The sequence below is a fragment of the Lutra lutra genome, chromosome 3 (assembly GCF_902655055.1).
Source record: "Lutra lutra chromosome 3, mLutLut1.2, whole genome shotgun sequence".
Taxonomy (NCBI): Eukaryota; Metazoa; Chordata; class Mammalia; order Carnivora; family Mustelidae; genus Lutra; species Lutra lutra.
Window position 1 is genome coordinate 50820403 of NC_062280.1, and position 23785 is coordinate 50844187.

The window sequence follows — 23785 nt, forward strand, 5'->3', positions numbered from 1 at the left end:
TGGACTACAGTTTGGCTTCTGCTCTGGCTGTGCCTCTGTTACTCCCTATGAGAAAAAACTCATGAGGAAGCTGGGGTGCTGTGCCCAAGGAAGCCAATTAACCTCCCTCCTCCTGCCTTTGGGAAGGAGGCATTCTGAGACCTTGTCTAGTAAACAAAGCAGCACCACATGACTTGGGCTCACTGAGAACTGAAAAAGGACTCTCTAGAGCTTGGAGAACAGCATTGCACACTAGGAGGGCCCAGAGGCTCTGGCTACGTATGTGGATACTGTGTGACCGCCAGAAGTTATTACCTCTCTCTGGCCTCAGTTTCTTCATCTGTAAAATAGGGATGATAAAACCTATCTCACCTGCTCTTGGGAGAACTAAATGACAAATGTCATGTGACATATTCAGAAAGTGCAGGGTGATATTCATTGTTTGATGACTGGTATGATATCAAGGCCAGCTAACCAGACATATTCAGAAAGTGCAGGGCGATATTCATTGTTTGATGACTGGTATGATATCAAGGCCAGCTAACCAGAATAAGTACTGAAATAAGCAATCCAAGCAGAATGGACACCAGGTAGGCCCCATCTGTGTGCTATGCAAGTAACACATGGACCAGCCCTCAAATAACCCAGGGTTCATAGTAAGCCTTCAACGGAAAGTGACCGTTCTTTGGAAGAGGAAGGCAGAAATAGGATTCTGGGCGTCACTGTTTCTGTAAAACACAGACCCCTCTTACAGCTCTAAGTGTAACCCAGACGAGGGCAACCACGGGCTGGAAAATGGAAAAGATCTTTGAAGGTCCCCCTTGCCTGGGAGCCTCCTCTCTCTCCTGTCCCCTCACCACACCTCGCTTCTGTAGACAGGTGATCTCCCGGGAGGATGGCAAAAAGGATCCTGTTTCCCAGACACTTAAAAAGAAAGCCCATAGGAAGTGTAAATGTGCACAAGGTATATTTAAAACTAATAATTTGCTCCGAAAAAAAGGACCTCCAAAGCAGCTCGCCCAAGACTTCAAGGCTACCCCCAAAGGAGATAAGAGTGTGCACCAGAATGCAAATCAATGCCTGATGTCTTCATTGAAAAAAGGATTGCTATGGGGAGGGTGGGTGTCAGCTGCGCTAACAGCATGTTTAGTGATGTAGTTGATTCACATTCTGGCATTGCTCTCAAAAACACTTGAAACATTTATATTCCTAGGAATAGAGGGTAAATTTCAGGGAATTGTGTGAGAAGGATGAAAAACGGCTGCTGGCTTTGCTCAGCGTTTTGCAAGCACAGTCTTCAAGGCTGCAGATCTGGTTGAACGCATCCATGGCTGAGTAAGTGCATGGCTCATGGAGAAGAGAGGACAGGGTTATGTTTAGAGCAGAAACTGCATATTACACGGGGTACTGCAATGCAATTTTTGCCCTAAACTTAAGAAAATGAAAAGACGTCTCAGCTGAGATGAAAGATTCTGTCCTGACACAGGAAATGTACATTAAGAGGCTCAAGCATCATCACTAGGAAGTCAAACAAGGAAGAGATGCAGCAGCGTGAGACCACCATGTTCCCAGGACTCCTTCAGGAGCAAAGGAAGCTCTCCTTGAGGGGCTCCACCTCCCTGCTGCCTACAGATCAGTCAGGATGCTTGGGTCCCAAGGCCATGGCCAATCACTACCATGTTTCCCTCCGTATAGGTCTGCCAGTGCTTGCTTATTCTTTCTTCTGTTGTTCTGTTTCTTCATTGACCTGCATGACCCCCACCCCCGCAAAACATCCATCTAACCACCCTAACCCCTCGCTTCCCCATTTCAGAAAGAGGCTCTGAGTCAGACACTTGGATTCGAATCCTGGCTCTACCGTTTACCATGACCTTGGACAAATCACTGAACATTTTCTATGCCTAGAAAATGAATGGCAAAAGTATCTGCATCATAAGGTAGTTGTGAAAATTAATGGAAGGAATCCATGTAGAGCACTTAGAACAATTCTGGCCCACAACGCATGGTAACTATTATCATGGTTATAGTGGTCTACTTAAATGGTATCCCTTTTAGGAAATTATACAGATGAGTCCCATGCCTCCAAAGCCTTTCAATGATTCCCAATTCTTTTTGGGTTTAGACTCTGTACCAAACCTCCTAAACCTGATTTCAATCACCCTAAGCTGTCTTCTAATTAATAATAATAATATTTAAACTTCATTAAGATACTCTGTGTCAAGGAACTTTGTTTAGCTCTTTACATATGTTCTCCAAATTGATTTCATCACCACAATAGCCATGTAAGGATATTATTATCCTCGTCATACGAATAAGGAGATAGACTTAGGGAGGTAAACTATTTGACCAAATCCCAACAGTTTATAAATCGCAACCACGTGATGAATCCAATTCTTTTTGCAAAAATAAAGCTCAACGCATTATTTTATGGTCCCTCCTTGTTGTTTCATGTACATAAATCTGGTCCTCTTGACTTCATTAAGCATTTTCATACTGGGCACATCTATTTTTTATTCCTCTAACAAGAGGTACTACCCTGGGGCACCTGGGTGGCTCAGTGGGTTAAGCCGCTGCCTTCGGCTCAGGTCATGATCTCAGAGTCCTGGGATCGAGCCCCGCATCGGGCTCTCTGCTCAGCGGGGAGCCTGCTTCCTCCTCTCTCTCTGCCTGCCTCTCTGCCTACTTGTGATCTCTATCTGTCAGATAAATAAATAAAATCTTAAAAAAAAAAAAAAAGAGGTACTACCCTAGTACACTGTCAGATATGCATAGGTACTACCTCTTTGTTTAGATGCTCACAAAAAAAGCATGTCTGTAAATAATTCTTTAGTAACACTCTGATTTACTTACTGGCCCTGAGCAAAGGGCACCGATAGATGGGTCTAAGACTAAGGTGATGCCTTAATTTTGCACAGTAAGAACTTAAGGAAGCTGGTCGCCCAGATGACCTTGTCTCTACATGAATGAGCCTGAGGAGCCAAGGACACATCCTGCTGAAGGAATACCATTGTTTCACCTCAATCAGGATGGCCCAAAGTAGTAAGTCCCAGGGTAGCAATGACTAACAGCTGTCACCCTAGTCCCTAGAGTTCTTGCCAATGTCACACAAAAAATAAGGCTATAAACTGGTAGAATCATTTTATTTCAGCAGAATTATTTCCAAGGACCTTTTCATAATCAACATGTAAAAAAAGAAATGGGATAATTTGTTTAATACTCTCATCTATAGAGAAATACCCGAGGAGTGGATTTTATAGGAAAATGGTTCAAATTTTCATTGCCAAGTGCAGGAAAAACTAAAATCTCTTTGTTCTATTTAAAATTATTCTAACTTTCTGTTGGATTTCCTGTAACTTTTATTCATTTTCATTTGGATTTATAGATTAACATAAGAAGGTCCATTTATGCGGGGCTCACTCAACTGACCTCATTTGTGAAGTCATAGAAATTTCGGATTTGACCATCACAGACATAATGGCTCTGATAATGATAGAGTTGCTAAATTATGATCTGAGCTTGGAAATAAAAGAGAGGAAGTTGCAAGGATCTTATTTTCAAGACAATGTCCCTGAACATGTCCTCGCAAAGAAATGAAGAGCATATGTGATGTTCAGATAGGATTATTTCTATACAGAATGCCTTTCAGCATTTTCTGTGACAAGTCAGCAGCTCTTTCAATGAGCCCCTCACTATTTCAGAGCTGCACCTGGTTTAATTGATGACTCTCGTCATTTCCTCACTGGTTGGCGCAATCCAGTCCTATTTTACTAGGCACTGAGAACATCAATGTCATGGAAGCTTTGAGCTATGGCACCCATTCACTGATTCAGTATCAATTTCTCTCTTACCCCTGGTGTAGCTGGGGTTAAAGCAAGGGAGGCACAAAAGAATGAAGGGACTTGGTCCTAGTCTTCCAGCACTCTATGTTTGTAGAGATAAGACATGGACACATGGAACAGTGAACCAGCCATACACGGTGCCAGGAGGTTAATGCCCAGTGAGCAGGGTAGATGTTGCTATTTGAATTCAGATTTGGAAATGCTGGGAACAGCCTCACAAAGTAGAATAAGAGCTGGACCTTGTACAGTACAAAAGCTGTAAAGAGGGGTGCAGAAAAGAGCTCTCCGAAAGGACGGGATGGTGTGCACAGTTCTTGTACTTGAGATCAAGCACTGTTGACTCATACAACCCTTCCATACTCATACAATTCTTCCATAGATCTTTAGTGTATCTCAAATGATTAAAAATGGCTTACATTTTAAGGTGGTCAAGAAACTGTTAAGTTCCATGAACACACAAAAACTTGTCACCAATGTTCATAGCAACATTATTCATAACTGCCAGAAAGTGAGAACAACCCAAATTTCCACCAACAAGTAGATAAATAAAATGTTATATCCATACAACAGAATATTATGTGGCAATAAAAAGAAAGGAAATGCTGATACATGTTATAACAAGCCTGAAAACACTATGTTAAGCAAAAGAAGCCAGTCACAAAAGGCCACATATTGTATGACGGATTCCACAGGTACAAAATATCCAGAACAGGTCAATCCACAGAGACAGCCCAGGGCTGAGAATGTTGGCGGGAAATGGGAATGACTGCTAATGTGTGAGCGATTTATCTCTGGTGTGATTAAAATGTTCTGAAATTGACTGTGCACAATTCTGCAAATATACTAAAACCACTGAACTGTACACTTTAAATGGGTGAATTGTATGGTATGTAAGTTATAGCTCAATAAGGCTATTATTTATCTTTTTAGTTTAAATTTTAGCTAACATACAGTGCAATATTGGTTTCAGGAGTAAAATTCAGTGAATAGTCACTTATATACAACACCCAGTGCCCATCACAAGTGCCCTCTTTAATGCCCATCACCCATCCAGCCCATTCCCCACCCCCACCTCCCTCCATCAACCCTCAGTCTGTTCTCTATCATTAAGAGTCTCTTACAGGGGCGCCTGGGTGGCTCAGTGGGTTAAGCCGCTGCCTTCGGCTCGGGTCATGATATCGGGGTCCTGGGATCGAGTCCCACATCGGGCTCTCTGCTCAGCAGGAGGCCTGCTTCCCTCTCTCTCTCTCTCTCTGCCTTCCTCTCTGTCTACTTGTGATCTCTCTCTGTCAAATAAATAAATAAAATCTTTAAAAAAAAAAAAGAGTCTCTTACAGTTTGTTTCCCTCTCTCCTTTCCCCCCTTCCCATGTTTAACTGTTTTCCTTCTTAAATTCCACATATGAGTGAGATCATATGGTATCTGTCTTTCTGTGACTTATTTCACTTAGCATAATACACTCTAGCTCCATCCACGTCATCTTGTCACTGCAGAGGGTAAGATTTTGTTCTTTTTGATGCCCGAGCAATAGTCCATTATACATATACATATATATGTATGTATATGTATATGAGTAAGAAAGTCATTCTTACTTCCAAGTACTTGCCATTTCAGAAGGCAATAGGACATTTAATGGGGACCTAAAAGAAAATGGACACTGTAAGTACTGTGTGTTGTCACCAAACTGCTGAAAGACCTACATGGAAACCATCTTGCAAGGGTAGAGCGATAGTACAAAGCCTAAGCCCCATCCCAAACCAACTGAATCAAAGTCTCTGAAAAGGCCCCCCATATATTTTTCTAATGTAAAGTCCATTCCAGTCCACAAAATCCACCCAATTTAAACTGAGAATGTTTCCAGGAAATAAGGCTGACATAAATAACCTGAACAGCATTTCCTCCACTGAATTCTGCAGCATGCTAGCTCTTCAAGAAGTTAATAGGTATTCCTCGGGGGCGGGGTGGGCAGGTGGAGGAAATGGGTTCTGAGATCCAGTAAGTTTACGATATCTTTGGGTTAAACGAAATTTAATTGGTTTCTTTATTACAAAATGTTAAAAGACTTTAGGGCTCTATTGTGTGCTGGGAATCTTTGAGAAAGGGACATAGAATGTGGTTATTACCAAACTTATTTGTCTAGGGGATCATTTTTTTCATATATATCAAGGGGCATATCAAATTAATGGTTAGAAAGATGGGATCGGGAAGGAGACAAACCGTAAGAGGCTCTTAATCTCATGAAACAGAGGGTTGCTGAGGGGTGGGGGGGTAGGGAGAGGGTGGCTGGGTATGGACACTGGGGAAAGTATGTGCTATGGTGAGTGCTGTGAAATGTGTAAGCCTGATGATTCACAGACCTGTACCCCTGGGGCAAATAATACATTATATGTTAATAAAAATTAATTAATTAATGGTTAGAAGTCATCTACCAAGATTAAAGATAGAGATACTCTGGAAAAATAATATGACCTTCTACTCCTTAATAGAAAAAGAAACATATAAGACAATAAGATTTTTTTAATAGGTTTTTTTTTTCCGATTAGGATCTAAGCAATATCCCAAATGCCCTTTTTTATAATCTAGTTGCTACTTGGAATAATACTCATTTATTGAGAAAAAGGATGATTAAAAATCAACTTGAAGGGACGCCTGGGTGGCTCAGTTGGTTAAGCAGCTGCCTTCGGCTCAGGTCATGATCCCAGCGTCCTGGGATCGAGTCCCACATCAGGCTCCTTGCTCAGCAGGGAGCCTGCTTCTCCCTCTGCCTCTGCCTGCCATTCTGTCTGCCTGTGCTCGCTCTCTCTCCCTCTCTCTCTGACAAATAAATAAAATCTTAAAAAAAAAAAAATCAACTTGAAGATTCTTTGCTGCAAAGTTCCTCAAGACGGAGAGCATGTTTCCTCTATGGTTTTCCAATACGCATGGTAGGGTACAGGAAGATGTATACGGGGCCAGGAAGCATAGAGCTAGAACATAATTACTCTACAGCCAGTTTCTTGTCACTGAGGCTGTCTAGAACAAAACTACTTCATGACCTTGGGATGAAGCCAGCAGTTTTCTTAGCCAGGAATCAAGACCAACAGCTAAAGGATTGAAAACTTCAGAACCTGGACCCTGCTTCTAACTGAGCTCCCCTGGGTCGGTTCAAAAGACATCAGAAGAAATGGCCTAGTTTGCCAATCTCAGCGGCACCAGCACCCCGTCCACCACCCAAGCCAGACGTGGAGGGGCTCGTTCCAGACTCCCTTCCCTTCCTAAGCTAATTAGTCATGAAACCTGCTGCATTGATGACTTAAATATTTCTCAGTTCACCTCCTCCTCTCTATTCCCACTGCTACTGCCCTACTTGAGGCCTACGCCACCTCACACCTGCACTATTTCAACAGCTTTCTAATTGGACTCCCTGCCTGAATTCTCCCTCCTCAAATCCATCTTCCACTCTGACCGATAGGTATCTGATCACACCACTCCAGTTTAAAAATCTTTCAACAGCTCCTAATTACCTACTGCAAATAATTTCCCTCATACTGTGCTCTGCCAAACACCATGTGTGAACTACCAAAAAAAAAAAAAAAAGGCTCCTTGAAACTGAAAAATAGGTACAATGAGGAGGAATGCCTGTCAGCGTCTGATCTGTCCTCAGCATAGCAGAAAGGCCCAAAACTTCCTTGGAGACTCAGGACCCAGAGGAAGGTTCAACCAGTATATCAAGAAATGTTTCCGTGAACATTTCTCCCTAAATGCTTATGGGATAATGGGCACCTCTTACACTTCTCAGAAATGCTCATAGTTTATAGCCAGAGTCTACTAAATATCCTCAAGTTTCCTCTAGGAAGTCATTCTGCAGCTTTGAAACTATCCATTTTCCATTAAGTATGCAAAAGTGAAGTTTTGTGCTCACAGCATCTTTGCAAACCCTAGATTCAGAACTGAAAACTCAAATATTTCTCTAAGAATCAGATAGATCACAACTGAGGGAATTCTGGCTGAATTTCCAGAACAAGGTATCTGATGTGTGCCCTCCCCCTCAAAGTCCTCAAGATATCTTCTTACTAAACTAGTCACTGAGTTAGACAAATCTTCAGTATTTGAGTTGGCTGCTGGCTGGCATTTGAAAGCCAGCTTCTCTATGTAAATGCAACACTCCAGTGAAAAATCTAACAACTAGTTGCACATCTTACAGCCAGAACATATTTTAGTTAAAAGGGATATGAATCAAAACTTTCACAGAATCTAGGTTATGCATTTCCTTGTCCTTTTTCTACCTTATTTATATTCTTCTCTATTTTTCCTTCTTTTAAATGTTTTTCGGATAATTTATACTAAGTTTGGAATGTAGCATGAACAATCTCTTTTTAGTTACCTTGATATCAGTGTGTATTTCAAAACCAGGGCAAAACAATACATATTTATCAATATACTATTCAATCCTAATTCAATCCTAATACTATTCAATCCTTGGATAATTTATACTAAGTTTGGAATGTAGCATGAACAACCTCTTTTTAGTTACCTTTTTTTTTTTTTAAAGATTTTATTTATTTATTTGACAGAGAGAGATCACAAGTAGACAGAGAGGCAGGCAGAGAGACGGAGGGAAGCAGGCTCCCTGCTGAGCAGAGAGCCCGATGTGGGACTCGATCCCAGGACCCTGAGATCATGACCTGAGCCGAAGGCAGCGGCTTAAACCACTGAGCCACCCAGGCGCCCTCTTTTTAGTTACCTTTTATCAGTATATATTTCAAAACCAGGGCAAAACCATACATATTTATCAATATACTATTCAATCCTCAGAGTTGTATCTTGCATAGTTCTTTATATTATAGCTTTGATCCAAGGAGTTTTTCTCTCTCTCTCTCTCACAGACACACTGTTCACATATTACCACTAATGAAAGCATCTATAACAACAAATGGTAATAGTGTACTTCAGTTATAAGACCCACCTTGCCCTTCTTGCAAGACTGCGCTCCATGCTAATAATAATTTAGAATTAGAGTTATAAAAATAAGAAACCAATCTCTAAAAATAACATATGTTATTTTATAAGCAGGTAGATTTTGAAAATGAAAACATTCAAGCAGTGTGCATATAATATGTATGCTAGCTTGGCTTTAATCTCACTCCTTACATATACTTAGAGACTTACTCAGTACTTCTCTACTGACTGTGTACATCCACGTTCCAAAAACACAGTCTTCCAGGAGCAAACATCTGAGCCTTAGTTCAATAAACCTCAACCAAGACTCCTAGCAATCATCATTTTATTCCCTGTCACCAGAACTGGCTCTCCACTGAGGCACTGGCACGGTTCTGCAAGCAGAAGGACCAGCTCTCACCCCTGAGAACAGCTTGGCTCTGACCCAGCAGAGAGGCGAGTAGAAAATCTACTTCCCAGAGTCCTCCTCACCTTAAAAATCATGGTTTTCAGAGAAGTGAGGTAGCTGCCATACACAGGTGTGTAACCACCACTATACTGACCTGTCCCAGAGAGGGTATGAAGCAAAAGGCCAAGATCAGGATCAACCAACGAGAGAGCCTTCCGGTCCGGGCACTGGAAGGATATGGTTTCCCACTCCCAGTGACGACTCATGTGTCCCATCCTTACCCCGCTGGTCAAGAATTAGTGCTCTAACTCAGGACTCCAGCACATAGAGTATGAATCTACTGCCTTCTACACTTTGCAAGTTCTAACCATCAGAAGCAAGAACCTTTATTATATCCTTCCTAATCTTAATCCCAGCTCCCAGAATCCCACTAAGTAACATTTGCTTTCCCAAAAGTGACTCCCCAAATTTCTAATTGAAGTATAGAACACATATACAGAAACTTGCACGTATCCTATGTGTACAGTTCAATGGATTCTTACAAATTTTACACACTGTTTAACCAGCAACCAGTCAACACTGACTTTTTAACAGAAACACCCAAGGTCTGCTTAGCTTTACTAAAAAATGGCAAGGTCTGACCTCCAAGTTAATATTTTCCAAGGGCTTCATTCACTTTCCAAAACAAGTTCTGCTTCCAACACTGTAGAGGAGACACTCCTCTTGACTTTCCTGCTCCCACATAGTCCATTTATCTTTTAGTAAGGAGGCTGTTGTCAGAACTGTAAAATCTCATGACATTAATCCTTACTCCCACCAATCCTCCCACTGTTTTCTGTAGTGGGAATCACTATATGACTTTAGGAGAAATCCCAAGAATTATTTTAGTCTGGTCATGACAGTGGAGCACAGCTGAGCCACAGGCTGGTCTGTTACATGGTCTTCTCTATCTGCCCAGTATCAGCAGAGACCTTTGCATATTTGAAGGCAATCATGGAAGCCCACATAGCTTAGCTTCTCAAGCTTTCTCCACAACACTAACATTTAAACCCTTTATTTTATCCCATTTCTAGACCTTGTGGAAGTACTCCAAATCTTAATAATAATTTTAAAAAACAGTACAGGGGCACCTGAATAGCTCAATCAGTTGAGCATCCAACTCTTGATTTTGGTTCAGGTCATAATTTTGAGATCATTGGATTGAGCCCCTGATCAGGCTCTGCACTCAGCGTGGAGTCTGCTTGTCTCTCTCCCTCTGCTCCTCTCCCTGCTCTCTCTCTCTCAAACAAATAATCTCTAAAAATATACAAATAAATTTTAAAAAACAATACAGGAATTAAAATCCAGGTCACCATTTGTAGTGGAACTAGTGACATATGAAAGCTAACACATGCCCAGTGGAAAATGACCAACAGCAGCTCCTTCAGAACTTCACTAACATCTTCAGAAGAGTGTTCTAGGAATGCCTTCATATTGCATGGGTTCATCTATCATCTACTGACACCAATATAAGTCAGATAGGGCCCATCAGTGATGTGGGTGAAACCAACATCCATTTACCTCTCCAGGTCACCCCACATCCAATCCACAGCCCACTCTGCTTTTGCACTGTGGTGCTGACCTATAAGCTCTGCTCTCTGGCTTCTGGTTGTGCTTAACCAACCAGAACCCTAGCACAGATCAGAGTAAGGGAAAAGAATGATAATGGAGTATACATCCCTTGGCTTCCTTCCTGTGGTATGCCTGTAGGCTGCTTATATTGCTCCCCCCAAGGAAGACTGCATCCATCTCAAGGTAGCCTTCTTGACAGAATTCAGCCCTCCCAGGTTCCCATAACCATGCCTTTGCCCTTTCTCGATCCAGTTGGGTCTAACGGTGGTAACAGTTCTGCAGTTACCAGCCCTGGGAGTCCTGTGGTATCCCTTGGGGGCTTCCTTCTACCCTACCTACACTTCTGCTATTTGAGAGATTTTATTATTATTATTATTTTTTATTATTTGACAGAGAGAGAGAGAGATCACAAGTAGGCAGAGAGGCAGGCAGAGAGAGAGAGAGGAGGAAGCAGGCTCCCTGCTGAGTGGAGAGCCCGATGCGGGGCTCGATCCCAGGACCCTGGGATCATGATCTGAGCTGAAGGCAGAGGCTTGACCCACGGAGCCACCCAGGTGCCCCGACCTCTGCTATTTGGTAAACCTCTCAAGTTATCCTAATTCGAGGATGCTGTTTTTTGTAGGGATTCTGATTGATTCTGATGGAACCCCACTCATAACTTGGAGTCCTTTTGACCTTTTACAAATATTCCTATCCCTTTTACTTTTAAAAATATCACTACTAAATCATACAAATGTTTCCCTGAATTGGAAGCTCATGGAGATGAATTAAAAATGAGAAAAACAACAAAAATGGAACTTCGGTACTCTTGGCTAAGGCCAAATGTAGCAACCATGTGCAACTGCCATCAAGACCTGCATACAGGGGCGCCTGGGTGGCTCAGCGGGTTAAAGCCTCTGCCTTCGGCTCAGGTCATGATCCCAGAGTCCTGGGATCAAGCCCCGCATCGGGCTCTCTACTCAGCGGGGAGCCTGCTTCCTCCTCTCTCTCTGCCTGCCTCTCTGCCTACTTGTGATCTCTGTCTGTCAAATAAAAAAATAAAATCTTAAAAAAAAAAAAAAAAGACCTGCATACAAATAATGAGAATTCTAACATTTCCCTAAAACACAAAACCTCTTTCTGACATTCACTGAGCTTTTATGTTCTTTTAAGTTTTATGGATGTGTTGTCATTTCAATCCATCAAACTGGGGACTTTGAATCATACCAGAAAGCAATATCAAACAAGAAAGCTTAAAAGAAATTGGGACTCTAATCTGGATTCCAAGTAGATAAAGGTCTCACCACTGGGGTCAGAGAGCAATTTGTTCCCTGTTTAGGAAATTCTCCCGACTCCCAACTGCTTTGTAAGCTGTCATGCAAATAATACAACTCTACCAGCCTTCAATGGGTTATTCCAGTTTTTTAGGTTATAAACCCTTGCATTTGGCATCATGAAAAGAACAGGGCTCTGGTTAGAGATTTGAGGAGAGTTCTAGGTCCAGTTCCACCATAAATTATCTGGGTCATTCTGCACAAGTTGCCTAACCTCTTTGGGCCTCAGTTTTTCCATTTATAAAATAAAGAGGGATGAACTTCACAAGTTTTTGTGGGTTTTCAAAAACCCAATTCTTACAATAGAGAGTAGAAAAAATTCTTCTTATGAAACCTGGAGGCCATAGCCTAAAGCTGCTTCCCACAACCAAGAAACTTCCTCAAAGTCTTATATTTCATTTTGAGCTAATTTCTTTTAGTCTCAATCACAAAAGGATGTTTGTTTGTTTTTTTAAAGATTTTATTTATTTATTTGACAGAGAGAAATCACAAGTAAGCAGAGAGGCAGGCAGAGAGAGAGGAGGAAGCAGGCTCCCTGCTGAGCAGAAAGCCCGATGCGGGGCTCGAACCCAGGACCTGGGATCATGACCTGAGCCGAAGGCAGCGGCTTAACCCACTGAGCCACCCAGGCGCCCCAAAAGGATGTTTGTTTTAATGTAAAATATTTTACAACACACACCAAGCCATATAAATATATATATGTATATATATATATACACACACACACATACATATATCTTACGCATCATATACATATATAAATCATATATACATATATATGTATATATTTCTAAATGTGCTAATCATTTAACTCAGCAATTCCACTTCCAGAAGGCTATTCTGGAGAAATGTTCCATGTGTAGATTTCTATATAAGAATGTTAACTGTAGCATTTATCTACAGGATTGAAAAACAGGAAATATTCTGTATCTATCAGTGGGCTAAATTCGTTATGGCAAATCCACACCACACAGTCATTATGTCACCCAGTTTGTGAAAAAGAATAAACTGATATGGAAAAAACATCCGTGGTACATTTTCTGGTGAAGAAAAAAAAAAGTCACAGGACAATATTTATTATGTTCTTATTCATGCTTTTTAAAATTACAAATATGAGATGTGCATTTTTAAGTAAGTTTTTCTAAATATCCATGTTTGTCAATGAAGAGGAAAAAAAACTCTGAGTGGATATCCACTGAATTGTTAAAAACAGCTACCTGTGGAGAGGGGAATAGCTTGGGAGTTTGTTAAGGAAAACCAATTTTTCATCCTATACAGTTTTATATTATTTACATATTTCCCCCTAAAACCTCATTTCATACCATTTAAAATCATACCAATGATTTTAAAACTCAACATTAGATTATGTACCACTAAGGGGAAAAAAACTGCCAATAGAGCTATCAGCTTTAAGACGTAGCCCCATTTTAGGTATAGCAAAATGTTGGGGGTGGAAGGCGGGGAATGTGTGCCTCAGGATTAATAAAATGCATTATAAGACTTGAGAAATTCTTACAATATTTAAAAAAATAATAACATAGGCACTCTAGGAAGATGCACATCTAGGAAGAGGTTTTGTATACTAAACTGTTGGTTTTCAGTTCACTAATAATTAAACATGACCATCAAAGCAGTCTTTTCTTTTTAAAATCAATTATCCACCTCGCCCTTTTCCATCTGTTTGGTTTTATTCTTTACTCTACCCTGCAGTGGCCTCACCGTTCACAAAAGTGCAGCATGGCAAATAAGACATGTGCTGTGTCTCCCTACCTTATCAACTTTACCTTAATTCCATTCCTGCATTCTAAGCATTAACAATATGATCAAATGTGAGATGACTTAGGGATGCCTGGGGGCTCTGTCAGTTAAGGATCCAACTCTGGATTTCGGATCAGGTCATGATCTCAGGGTCATGAGATTGAGCTCTGTATCTGGCTCTGTGCTCAATGGGGCATCTGCTTGTCCCTCTTCATTTTCTTCTCCTTCCCCTCCCCGCCACTCTTTCCCTCTCTTTTTCTCTCAAAAAAATAAATAAAATAAAATCTTTTTTTAAAAAGTGAAATAATTGTGAGAAAATCTGATAAATAAATTCTTAATTCTTTCCCTTGGATCAATAGAGCCATTGAATCAAATAAGCCCAAGACATTCATCTCTGGGATATCAATTAAAATTAAATGATATTAAGCTATTGATAATGACTCTGGAAATAAACCGGGAAACTCATTTGCTTTCCAGATATTTTAGCATGATATTCACCACATTTTTCTACCTTTATGAGAGATAGTTGCTTCCAACTCTTATTTCGTTCAAACAATATTGAAGGGAATATTTGAGAGGTTGGACTGTGGTAAGGATTGCCCCTTTTCTTCTATCCTCTGGCCTTTCATTTTATCAGAGAAGAAAATTAAACAGATCAGGCACAGTGACTCCTTTTAAAAGTAATGAATGACTTTTTAAAAAATAATGAATGTGTCCTAGAATTTATTTTATCCCTGGCGTTTTCTAATTGATTGATTATTGTTTTTAGGACACCCCAAAGGATAATAATGATGAGCTGAAGAAAATCTTGTAAAGCAAGAAAACAGCAAACAATAAACATTCTTGATGATTAAGCAACATAACAATCATAAAACAATTATTTAAACTTTTTTCTTGTCAACCGTCTCCTTGTAATAGCTAAGACAACTTAGCCAAGAAGGAAAGATAGAGATCATTTAAAGCAGAAATATCTCTCCTCACTTATCAATAAGAGTTTGGAGAAGCTTACTTCTCAGAAAGGATTTGCTTCTGATTTTTTCTTCTTAGAGATAAAACTCAAGTGCTTCCAGCTCAAATCACTGTGGGTTGGAAGTGCACCGTGGGTATCGGCAACCAAATGATCCATAGACAAAGCATCCCTTTTTGCTTTAGGGTCAAAAATCTTAAATAAAACATCCCCCCTTTCAAAAATCTAGTCCTGGGGCACCTGAGTGGCTCAGTTGGTTGAGTATCTGCCTGCAGCTCAGGTCATGATCTCAGGGTTCTGGGATCGAGTCCAACATCGGGCTCCCTGCTCAACAGGGAGCTTGCTTCTCCCTCTGCCTGCCGCTCCCCATGCCTGTGTTCTCTCTCTGTGTCAAATAAATAAATAAAATCTTTAAAAAAAATCTAGTCCTCTCAAAGATGTGCACCATACACACTTTCCTCCTTCAAAGATTCTGAAAAGGCCAAACATTCAGACTCAGGGACCAAATACGGAGACCTTATTCAGTATGCACAAAACACCACAGCAACTGATCATTTCGAAAAGCAAATGGCATGTGGTGGCATTTGTATCCAAACTGAAGAAATAGCTTATCGACAAACAGAATAGAATTTTAGATGTAGAGAAACCTTAGAAATCATCTAACCAAGTGCTTTCATTTTACAGGAGGGAAAATTGAGAATCGGAGGGATCAAATGACTTGACCAAGGTCCCTACTAATAAGTGGCAAAGACCAAGTCTTCCAACACCTGGCATTCTTTCAATTAGAGTCTACCCCCCCTTTCTCTGAAACAAAATACAACAAACTAATCAGAAGGCCTTAGGACATCAGTACATTCTTTCACTTGACAACCACTATCATATTTTTGGAAAGCACTGTCAAAAACCATGCAAATGCTCTGAAAATAAACCAAAGGATTTGATGGGAATATCAAACCTGCAGAGAAAGGAGCGTGCCAAATACATAAGTATATTCATGGTATGTATAATAATAACAGCAGAAAACACTTAAACGTTTTATGGGCTTTACACATATTACTTTATGTAATCTTCAAAACCACCCAAGATGTAGGTTTCATTATTATGAACACTTCAGTAATGTGGAAACTGAGGCACACAAAGTCTAAGAAATGTACCCAAAACCACAAACTGGGAAGTGGGGAGCCAGGACATCATCCCCAGAAACCTTGCGTGGAGTCTCTGCTTTATTTTTTTATTTTTTTAAGATTTATTTATTTATTTATTTGACAGACAGAAATCAGAAGTAGGCAGAGAGGCAGGCAGAGAGAGAGGAGGAAGCAGTCTCCCCAGTGAGCAGAGAGTCTGATGCGGGGCTCGATCCCAGGACCCTGGGATCATGACCTGAGCCAAAGGCAGAGGCTTTAACCCACTGAGCCACCCAGGTGCCCCGAGTCTCTGCTTTAAATCCCAGCATTATTACACTACATTTTTGTTTCATAATACAAAGTACAAAAAGTAATTTCAAAAAAGATTGAGATTGGGGCGCCTGGGTGGCTCAGTGGGTTAAGCCGCTGCCTTCGGCTCAGGTCATGATCCCAGGTCCTGGGTTCAAGCCCCACATCGGGCTCTCTGCTCAGCAGGGAGCCTGCTTCCTCCTCTCTCTCTGCCTGCCTCTCTGCCTACTTGTGATTTCTCTCTGTCAAATAAATAAATAAAATCTTAAAAAAAAAAAAAAAGATTGAGAAACCATTTTAACCACAACCCTTTTAAATTCACCAAACTACTCAACAAATCTGCTAATAGAGAAATAACACAGAAGGTCAGAATCATTTTATGTTATATGACGCTCAGGCTAAAAAGAGAAGAAAGACTCAAGAATAATAGGATTAAAATAGGAATAATAGGATTAACACTTAGTTATTCCCAAACTACACAGTCAAGCAACTGACAGCTGCCAAGATACACGTTAGGATGTACCCCTTCCATCAGTGCCCCTGAACAAGAGGGCTGAAAACAAATTCAAAACACCCTGTTTAAAGTTTAAGACTTTTCACTGTTTCTTTTTTAAAAAAAATTTTTTTCTTATTTTTAAGTAATCTCTATATCCAGTGTGGGGCCCACACCCACAATCCAAAGATCAAGAGTCTCGTGCTCCACCGACTATTTATGGAACAGATGCAAAGGGGGGAGAAATATATATATATATATATGTATATATATGGGATAAAGGAAGTACTGACAGAATGGCTCCATTGAAGACGAGAGAAAAATATTTACTGCTAAAACTATACATTTATGTTATAAAAGAATACACAAATGTAGAGCGGGACCAAGTACTGATCTATTTAGATCTTGCAAACTCTCATGGGAGCCATCTGAGACACCTTCCTTTTGGCACACCCAGGAGTACTGTAAAAATGGCTGCACAGTTCTATCTTAGACTCACATGCTCAGAATCTTAAAAAGTTCAAAACTCAGGGCATAAAAATCTACAACTCCCACTCCGCTTGCCATGATGTTCTATGAACTGCAAACTCCCTTGAGTTTACACACTAAGCAGTGGCCTCTGGGGCTCTGTCTCAAGTAAGATCACATGCCGGTGTCCTTAGCAGGGGGGCGGGTTAGAGCTGTTTTTGAAGTCAACGAGGCCTGATGCAAGCACAGTAAAAAGGCAAGTAAATCAGCTTGATTTAGATCAGCTGCACAGTCTACATCTACAGAACTTTCTTGGTCTAATGTTTAACTCAGCTTCAGGGAGATCTGCACTCATGACGTGATGATCACGGTCAAGGACTAGTGGGGGAGGGAAGAGAGAGAACGGAAAATGGGAACAGCTGTCTTCTTGTGCTCTTCTGATGGCTCAGTTTCCCCAGGTAAGGGATACGAAAGGGATTTGGTGATCGAAATAATGAGAGAACCACCCACATAGAAATAAGGTCTGCACTAAACTCTGATAGGAACGGAAGGGCTAAGGCAAGGATGCCTGCCCACCTTTATCCCAAAATAATCCTAGTTATTGCTGACCTTCCTACAGAATATCTTGTACCACAGAAAAATGTAATGTTCACTAAGCACATATGGAGTCACAGGACTATATTCTAAAATCCTGACTGACTCATCATAATCTAACAGAGAGAAGAACACCAGCAGGAAAGAAGATGCCTAAGTCCCAGAGAAAAGGTGGGGAACTGATCCTAACACAGCCCCCTGTCACCTGGAAATGACAAAGAAAATAGCCAGACTGATGACCCTGGAGAGAGAAATTCATGGTTCTGATCAGATGTAAGGAGTTTCTCTCTTTAGCCCAATGAAAATTACATCTAGAAGTCATTTCAATGTACATTTTAGAAAACCGTCATTGCTAAAAATTGATGGTACAGAAGTTTCTGTTCATCAGTCACTGAGAGTCTGAACAAATACCAGAATCACTGAGTGCAGTCAAACAAGTGGATTTCCTCAAATGCTTACACAAACCATGAGCAGCATTTGATTTTCCTCTCCGGCCAGGGATGCCAACAGACAGACCTTGGAGTCTTTAAGAGAACAGGTCTCGTTCTCTAGAAATAGACCAGAAAGACTTTCCTGACCCCAAAAGGTCCTCTGATCTCCCAAACCATAAAGACCTCTAGTCTTCTCATTCCCAAAAGGAATCTAAACCTTAGTATCCCTACAGTGTTTTTCCCAAGGTCCCTAAACCCACAAAGCCTTCTGTTTGAAGTTGATCCTCCTTCCTAGCAAGCACAAGGACATATCCTCATATTAAAAAAAAAAAAACTTCATTATATCCTTGACAGTAGCAATTCTTTATTCCCTTGTGGATGTGTGTCTTTCAACCCTCTTGGGTATCTTCCTTTATGTCAAATGCAGCTAATTTTCCTCCTCCAAAAGCTATATGGCAGAAATTTCCTACTTAGCATTAACCATCAATTAGCAAAGCATGGAGCATATCTATATATTAATGCACCAGAGTGCACAGTAGATGTACAACTATGGGTACACAGACATTTAGGCCAATGTACATAGTTGTGCAGCTTATAGAAAATGAATAGTTTAGACAATTAACATATAGCTATACTTACAATAATGTATAGATACATATAAATTTAAAGAAGTGCTTTTATATGCCCATACAGATATTACACACACATTATATTTATTTGACAGACAGAGAGAGATCACAAGTAGGCAGAGAGGCAGGCAGAGAGAAAGGGGAAAGCAGGCTTTCCGCTGAGCAGAGAGCCTGATGCGGGGCTCGATCCCAGGACCCTGAGATCATGACCTGAGCCAAAGGCAGCAGCTTAACCCTCTGAGCCACCCAGGCGCCCCATATACACATTATAGTTTTAAAAAATTACCTTCACTCTAACTTTCACACCAGTAAGATTTCTCACAGTATTAGTAAATACATTAGGCTCCTTTCTATGATTGGAAACACGTCCAAGAATATCTCTTCCTCTCTAGTAAATGCCTTGGGTTATGCTCTGATTCTCTTTTTCACTGAGAAAGATCAGGTCCCTCCCTCAAAGCATGTTAGAACATTAGCATCAAAGATGGAAGTGACTGTGTCAAAGAAATCAACGATTAATTCTACGTGCGAACAGCCCGGGCTTCACTTTGCAAAATACTCTAGGAATCTGTATTTCATTTAAATCACTTGAAACTCCAGAAAGTCCATGCAGGAGCTTTAACCCACTGAGCCACCCAGGCGCCCCTCCATGCAGGAGCTTTAAATTGTGCAAAGCACCTCTTGCACAGGCCAGTCTGGTTCTAGTGTGCGGCATCTTTGATCAGCTGAGAACACCATTTCACAGCACAGGATGCCATACACAGGGGCAGGCTTAGAATGATATATTCACATGGATGTGCAGGTAGAGTCTGAAAAGACACAGTCAGTATGTTAACAGTGATTATCCCGCGGTGGATGTTTAGGTAACTTTTTCTACTTATCTGCTTCTTCCACTTCTCCCCGTAAGAACATCCCTGCTATGGTCTGTGTAATAAGCCTGCTGAATGAAAAAAGAAATCTACTCGTGATTTCACGAACGCCAACATATACCATGAATCCACTTGTAAAACATGTATATCAAGGAGGAGATCTACCAAAATCTATCATGAATCAGATAAACAAACAAACAAACAAACACATAGTATATCCTGGAGGCTCTGTCACTGAAAAGCATCGTGGCCACCTGGACCTGTATTAAGACCAAGGGCAGGTAGTGAAGATGGAATAAGGCAAGCTTTACACAGAAGACAACATAGTACGAGTCTGTGGGCACCATCTCTAGCACCTGGCCTGGTCTGGGTATGGACTCATTCAGAAGCACACATTCCACAATCCACATGTCAAGGTAACAAAAGGAGTAACGTGATGTTCTGCGTGAAATCTCTCATTCCCATGCAGAGCCTTGCTGTAGGGCACTGAATCGTCTCTTGCACTTCCTTACATCCTGAATCAATCAACGACTCTCCTAGAAACCAGAGAAGAAAATGGACCTGTCCCAAAAGGCTCCATAGAACTCAAGAGTCTAAAACGCCCAGACTCAGGTGTGTTCCCCCATGGCCCTTGTCCCTCTCTCTTTATACATACAGTATGTGAAATGCCGAGGTGACGAGTGAAAAGCTAGGCTATTAGGAGGATAATATCTATCCCTGGACCAGAATCTCAAGGAAAACCTTGCATAACAGGACCCAAATCTCTCTCCTACTGCGGGGACATGAGGTGCTAACAGTGTATAATAACACTTTATCCTTACTCAGAATAAAATTTCATCAGTCCCTCGGCAAGATGATCTTATTACAGACTTACTGTGTGAACACGCTGAATACAATCACTTATCCCGTGTGAAACCCCCACACACCCCGCAGAGACGTTTGCAACAGCACAGAGCGGAGGGACATAGGCGGACGGCACCCCGACCCCCCCGAGAAAGTGCCGTGCTCAGCTTTCAGTGCCTGTGTATTCTTGGACTGCAGCTGGTCATCTGAGAAAAGCCTCTCCACACCTATCCAGCAGCCCTGCTCCAGGAGCGCTGCTCCAGGCTGGGCGAGCCCCGACACTTACAGCCATAAATGCCTTAGCACTGAGAAAGACTGCTGAGGATGTGGTACTCCAGGTGTGGCTTTATCTGTCACTGCACCAGGTCAGCTACTTAGGCCTAGTCTTCTCCACTGGCTTGAAGCTTTGGTCACACCATCGTGGGTAACACATCACATTATTCTTCCTTATAAAAACAAATAAACTCGAATGAGGATTCTGAGGCGGTTCACCCCTCCAAACACCTCTGCCTTCCCCTCGGCTTGCAGGGACGCACTGTCCATCCCACCCCACCGAAAGCCTCCCGTACTTCCAAGTAAGGACCGGCCGGACGCCGCTCTTGGTCCCTTGGCTTGCCCAGCTTCCTGGCCTCCGCAGATCCCCAAGGATCCCAGGCTGCTGGTCACCACTGAGTCACCGGGAGCCCAGCACTGCAGTACCTCGCACTAACCCGCCATCAGCTACCGCCCGAGTCAAAAGCACTGCGCTCTGCACTTCCCACCCCACGGCAAAGCTCGGCCGTCCTGGGAGGCTGGACCAAAAGGAGGAAAAAAAAAATGTTTTCGTACTTATAATGGCTCCCCTCCGAACCAGTGCATCTGAAATTTACACAGTTCTAGAGAACAAGGTGCTGGATACATTAGTTCCTAGCCGACTCTGCTCATGCCGGCCGGTTTCTAAAACAACTGGTGATTCGGAAATATCTCCCATCCACGTAAGTGCAATACAGTGCCTGAGTGAAAATCGATGGTCGCAAATAAAAGTTACAATTCACTAAGGCATCACACGTTTCATCACTGAGTGTAGAGAGAAGGGGCAGGAGAGAAGGGGCCTCCTGAAGAGCCCCTCGGGGAAGCTGGTTACTGAACTCCTATAGGTGCATTTTCCATTCTTCCACCCCACTCGCAAGTGTGGGCTTTCTCGATTGGAGCCACCAGGGTTTCAAACTACAGTCCCTTGCAATCAGCTGGCCGTGTGATAATTTACGAGCACGCTGGGCAGACTTTGCAGAACAGAGTTAGAGTCAGAGCTAACACACAGACGGGAAGGAAAAATGGAATGCGTTATCAGAACAGAGGATTTCTACCTTTCATAGAGAGCGCACTGTTTGATACATACGTCTGCACTGACGTGGACCCTAGGGCTTTGTTGTTCTTGTTGTTATAGTCTGTTTATTGAGTGTTTCGCCAGGGAATCTTATATAACACATTCCTGTTTCAAATGTAGCAGCGTGTATGGCACTGCACTCCTAAAATTCAGACTCCCCACAGCAGGTCCCATCAGCCACCCCAAATCATTTTACCTTGCAAGGTTTTTCTATCATTGATGACAAATCAGGAACTACCACTAGCACATAGTGAGAACAAGACTAAGTCATCAGCTGGACCCTATATTCCAAAGCTAACATTCTTGGTGGTATGATTTTAGGGATCTCGGAGAACCATTTTCATCCCGATTTTAATAGATTACATGAGCCTGACCTACGGAGGGAAAGGAGTCCAGTTTTCTCAGCCAAAAGACACGTGAGCCTACTTCGGTCTTCCAGGGTAGAGTAGAGAAACGCTGGCCTCTCTCTGCCTCTGCACTGGGCTGTTAGATGACCACAACCTTTGCATCTGATTTCCTTAACAAAGAAGCAGAGGATCTGCTCCACTCTTTGACCAGAAAGCACATAATAGAGCTACAGCTGAGCAACTTCCATTCATGTTGGCTCCATCAACAATGTGTATTATATAATGAATGAGCCTTTTCTCTGAACCCTTCTACTGGAAAACACAGACACTTTCCGCAGAGTTTAAGCCAGTCTACAAGGAGCAGTTACCCCTTGTGAGATCAAACGTGGACTGAGTAAGGTATAGATCCCAAACAGCTTACACTCTTAGATGCCCTGGCTAGCACCCTGATTTCCTTCTTGCTTGACAAGAAATTATATAATAAAACATAATTTTCAGTTCACTCTGAACTATACAGAGAACATTCACACAGCAGCCAGCAAGCCCCCGAATGATGTTGGCTTTCAGCTCCATGTTTCCTGCGTTGCCTAAGAAATGGGGTTGGGGGTGGGGGTTAGTGGGAGGAGGAAGAGGAGGGGAGAGGGAATGAGCTATCTCTGAAAATACTTACAGCCTCCGAGTCTTCAATTCCATGCAGGTACAAATTGTCATACATGGAGGTCTGATAATCCAGAGCACCTCTTTCAAGGCAAAAATAAAATTGCTACAGAAGCCACAGCTACAGCTAAAAGATAGAAAAGGCCTGTTGGAAGAACCGCGCTTGCCTTATCAATTCCTGGGGATTTACTAGGCAAGAGGCTATTCATTCACATCACACAGGCTGAGGTTATCCCCAGAGGCAGTCCAGCCCTGGCATTTTATCTGCCTTCCCAATACAGAGCATAAAAAAGCAAAACCCTTCCTCAGCCACAGACTGGTGACTGAGCTAGGAAAGCCGCCTGTGATTGGCTCGCCTTCCCTGCTTCAGTCAGCTGAAGAGTGTTCCCTCGGAGAGTGGAGGGCGCCTCAGAGCATCCTACCCAGCGAGCGCTGCTTCCTGTCTCGCCTGCACTGTGTGGTTCTGCAATCCACACTTACCAGGATCTGACAGGCTGCCTGGAAGGTCTGGAAAGGCAGACTCTCCAACACATTAAACACAACTGCTCACCCTTCTTAATTAAATTCACAATGGGTGGGGGGGAGGACGGGGGGCAAAGGAGAAATCTTATTTTCAGGGAATATTGTACAAAGACAGGCAAACAGGTACGAACTTCCATCCAGCATCTGTGCTTAACAGAGGCAAATGAAGTCAAATGGGCAATAAGTCATTTAAAATTAAAAAAAATAATAAAAAAAGAAACCCACCAAGGTAAAGGAAAAATGGATATGATAAACAGATGGTAAGATTTCTTGAGGGAATTTCTACTGTAAAAGTTTTCAGTGTTCTCACTGAAGTCTCTCTGCCCCCACCAGCCAGAAAAGA

The 23785-nt window shown here is 42.0% G+C and overlaps 1 protein-coding gene across 4 annotated transcripts in view; it reads right to left on the reverse strand.

Annotated features, from left to right (window-relative positions):
• Positions 1-23785, reverse strand: part of CACNB4 (calcium voltage-gated channel auxiliary subunit beta 4) — a 251357-nt gene that overhangs the window by 113320 nt on the left and 114252 nt on the right. Inside the window, exons 1-2 of one of the 4 annotated variants that reach the window (XM_047722367.1) lie at positions 22934-23224; positions 20837-20996 (exon numbers count right to left, since the gene is read on the reverse strand). The exons of 2 other annotated variants lie outside the window; for them this stretch is intronic. In XM_047722367.1, coding sequence (XP_047578323.1) covers positions 20837-20842 — 6 coding nt within the window. In that variant the 5' untranslated portion in view covers positions 20843-20996; positions 22934-23224. Of the gene's footprint in view, positions 1-20836; positions 20997-22933; positions 23225-23785 lie in introns of those variants that run through there. One more of the 4 variants, XM_047722366.1, reaches the window with a different exon arrangement.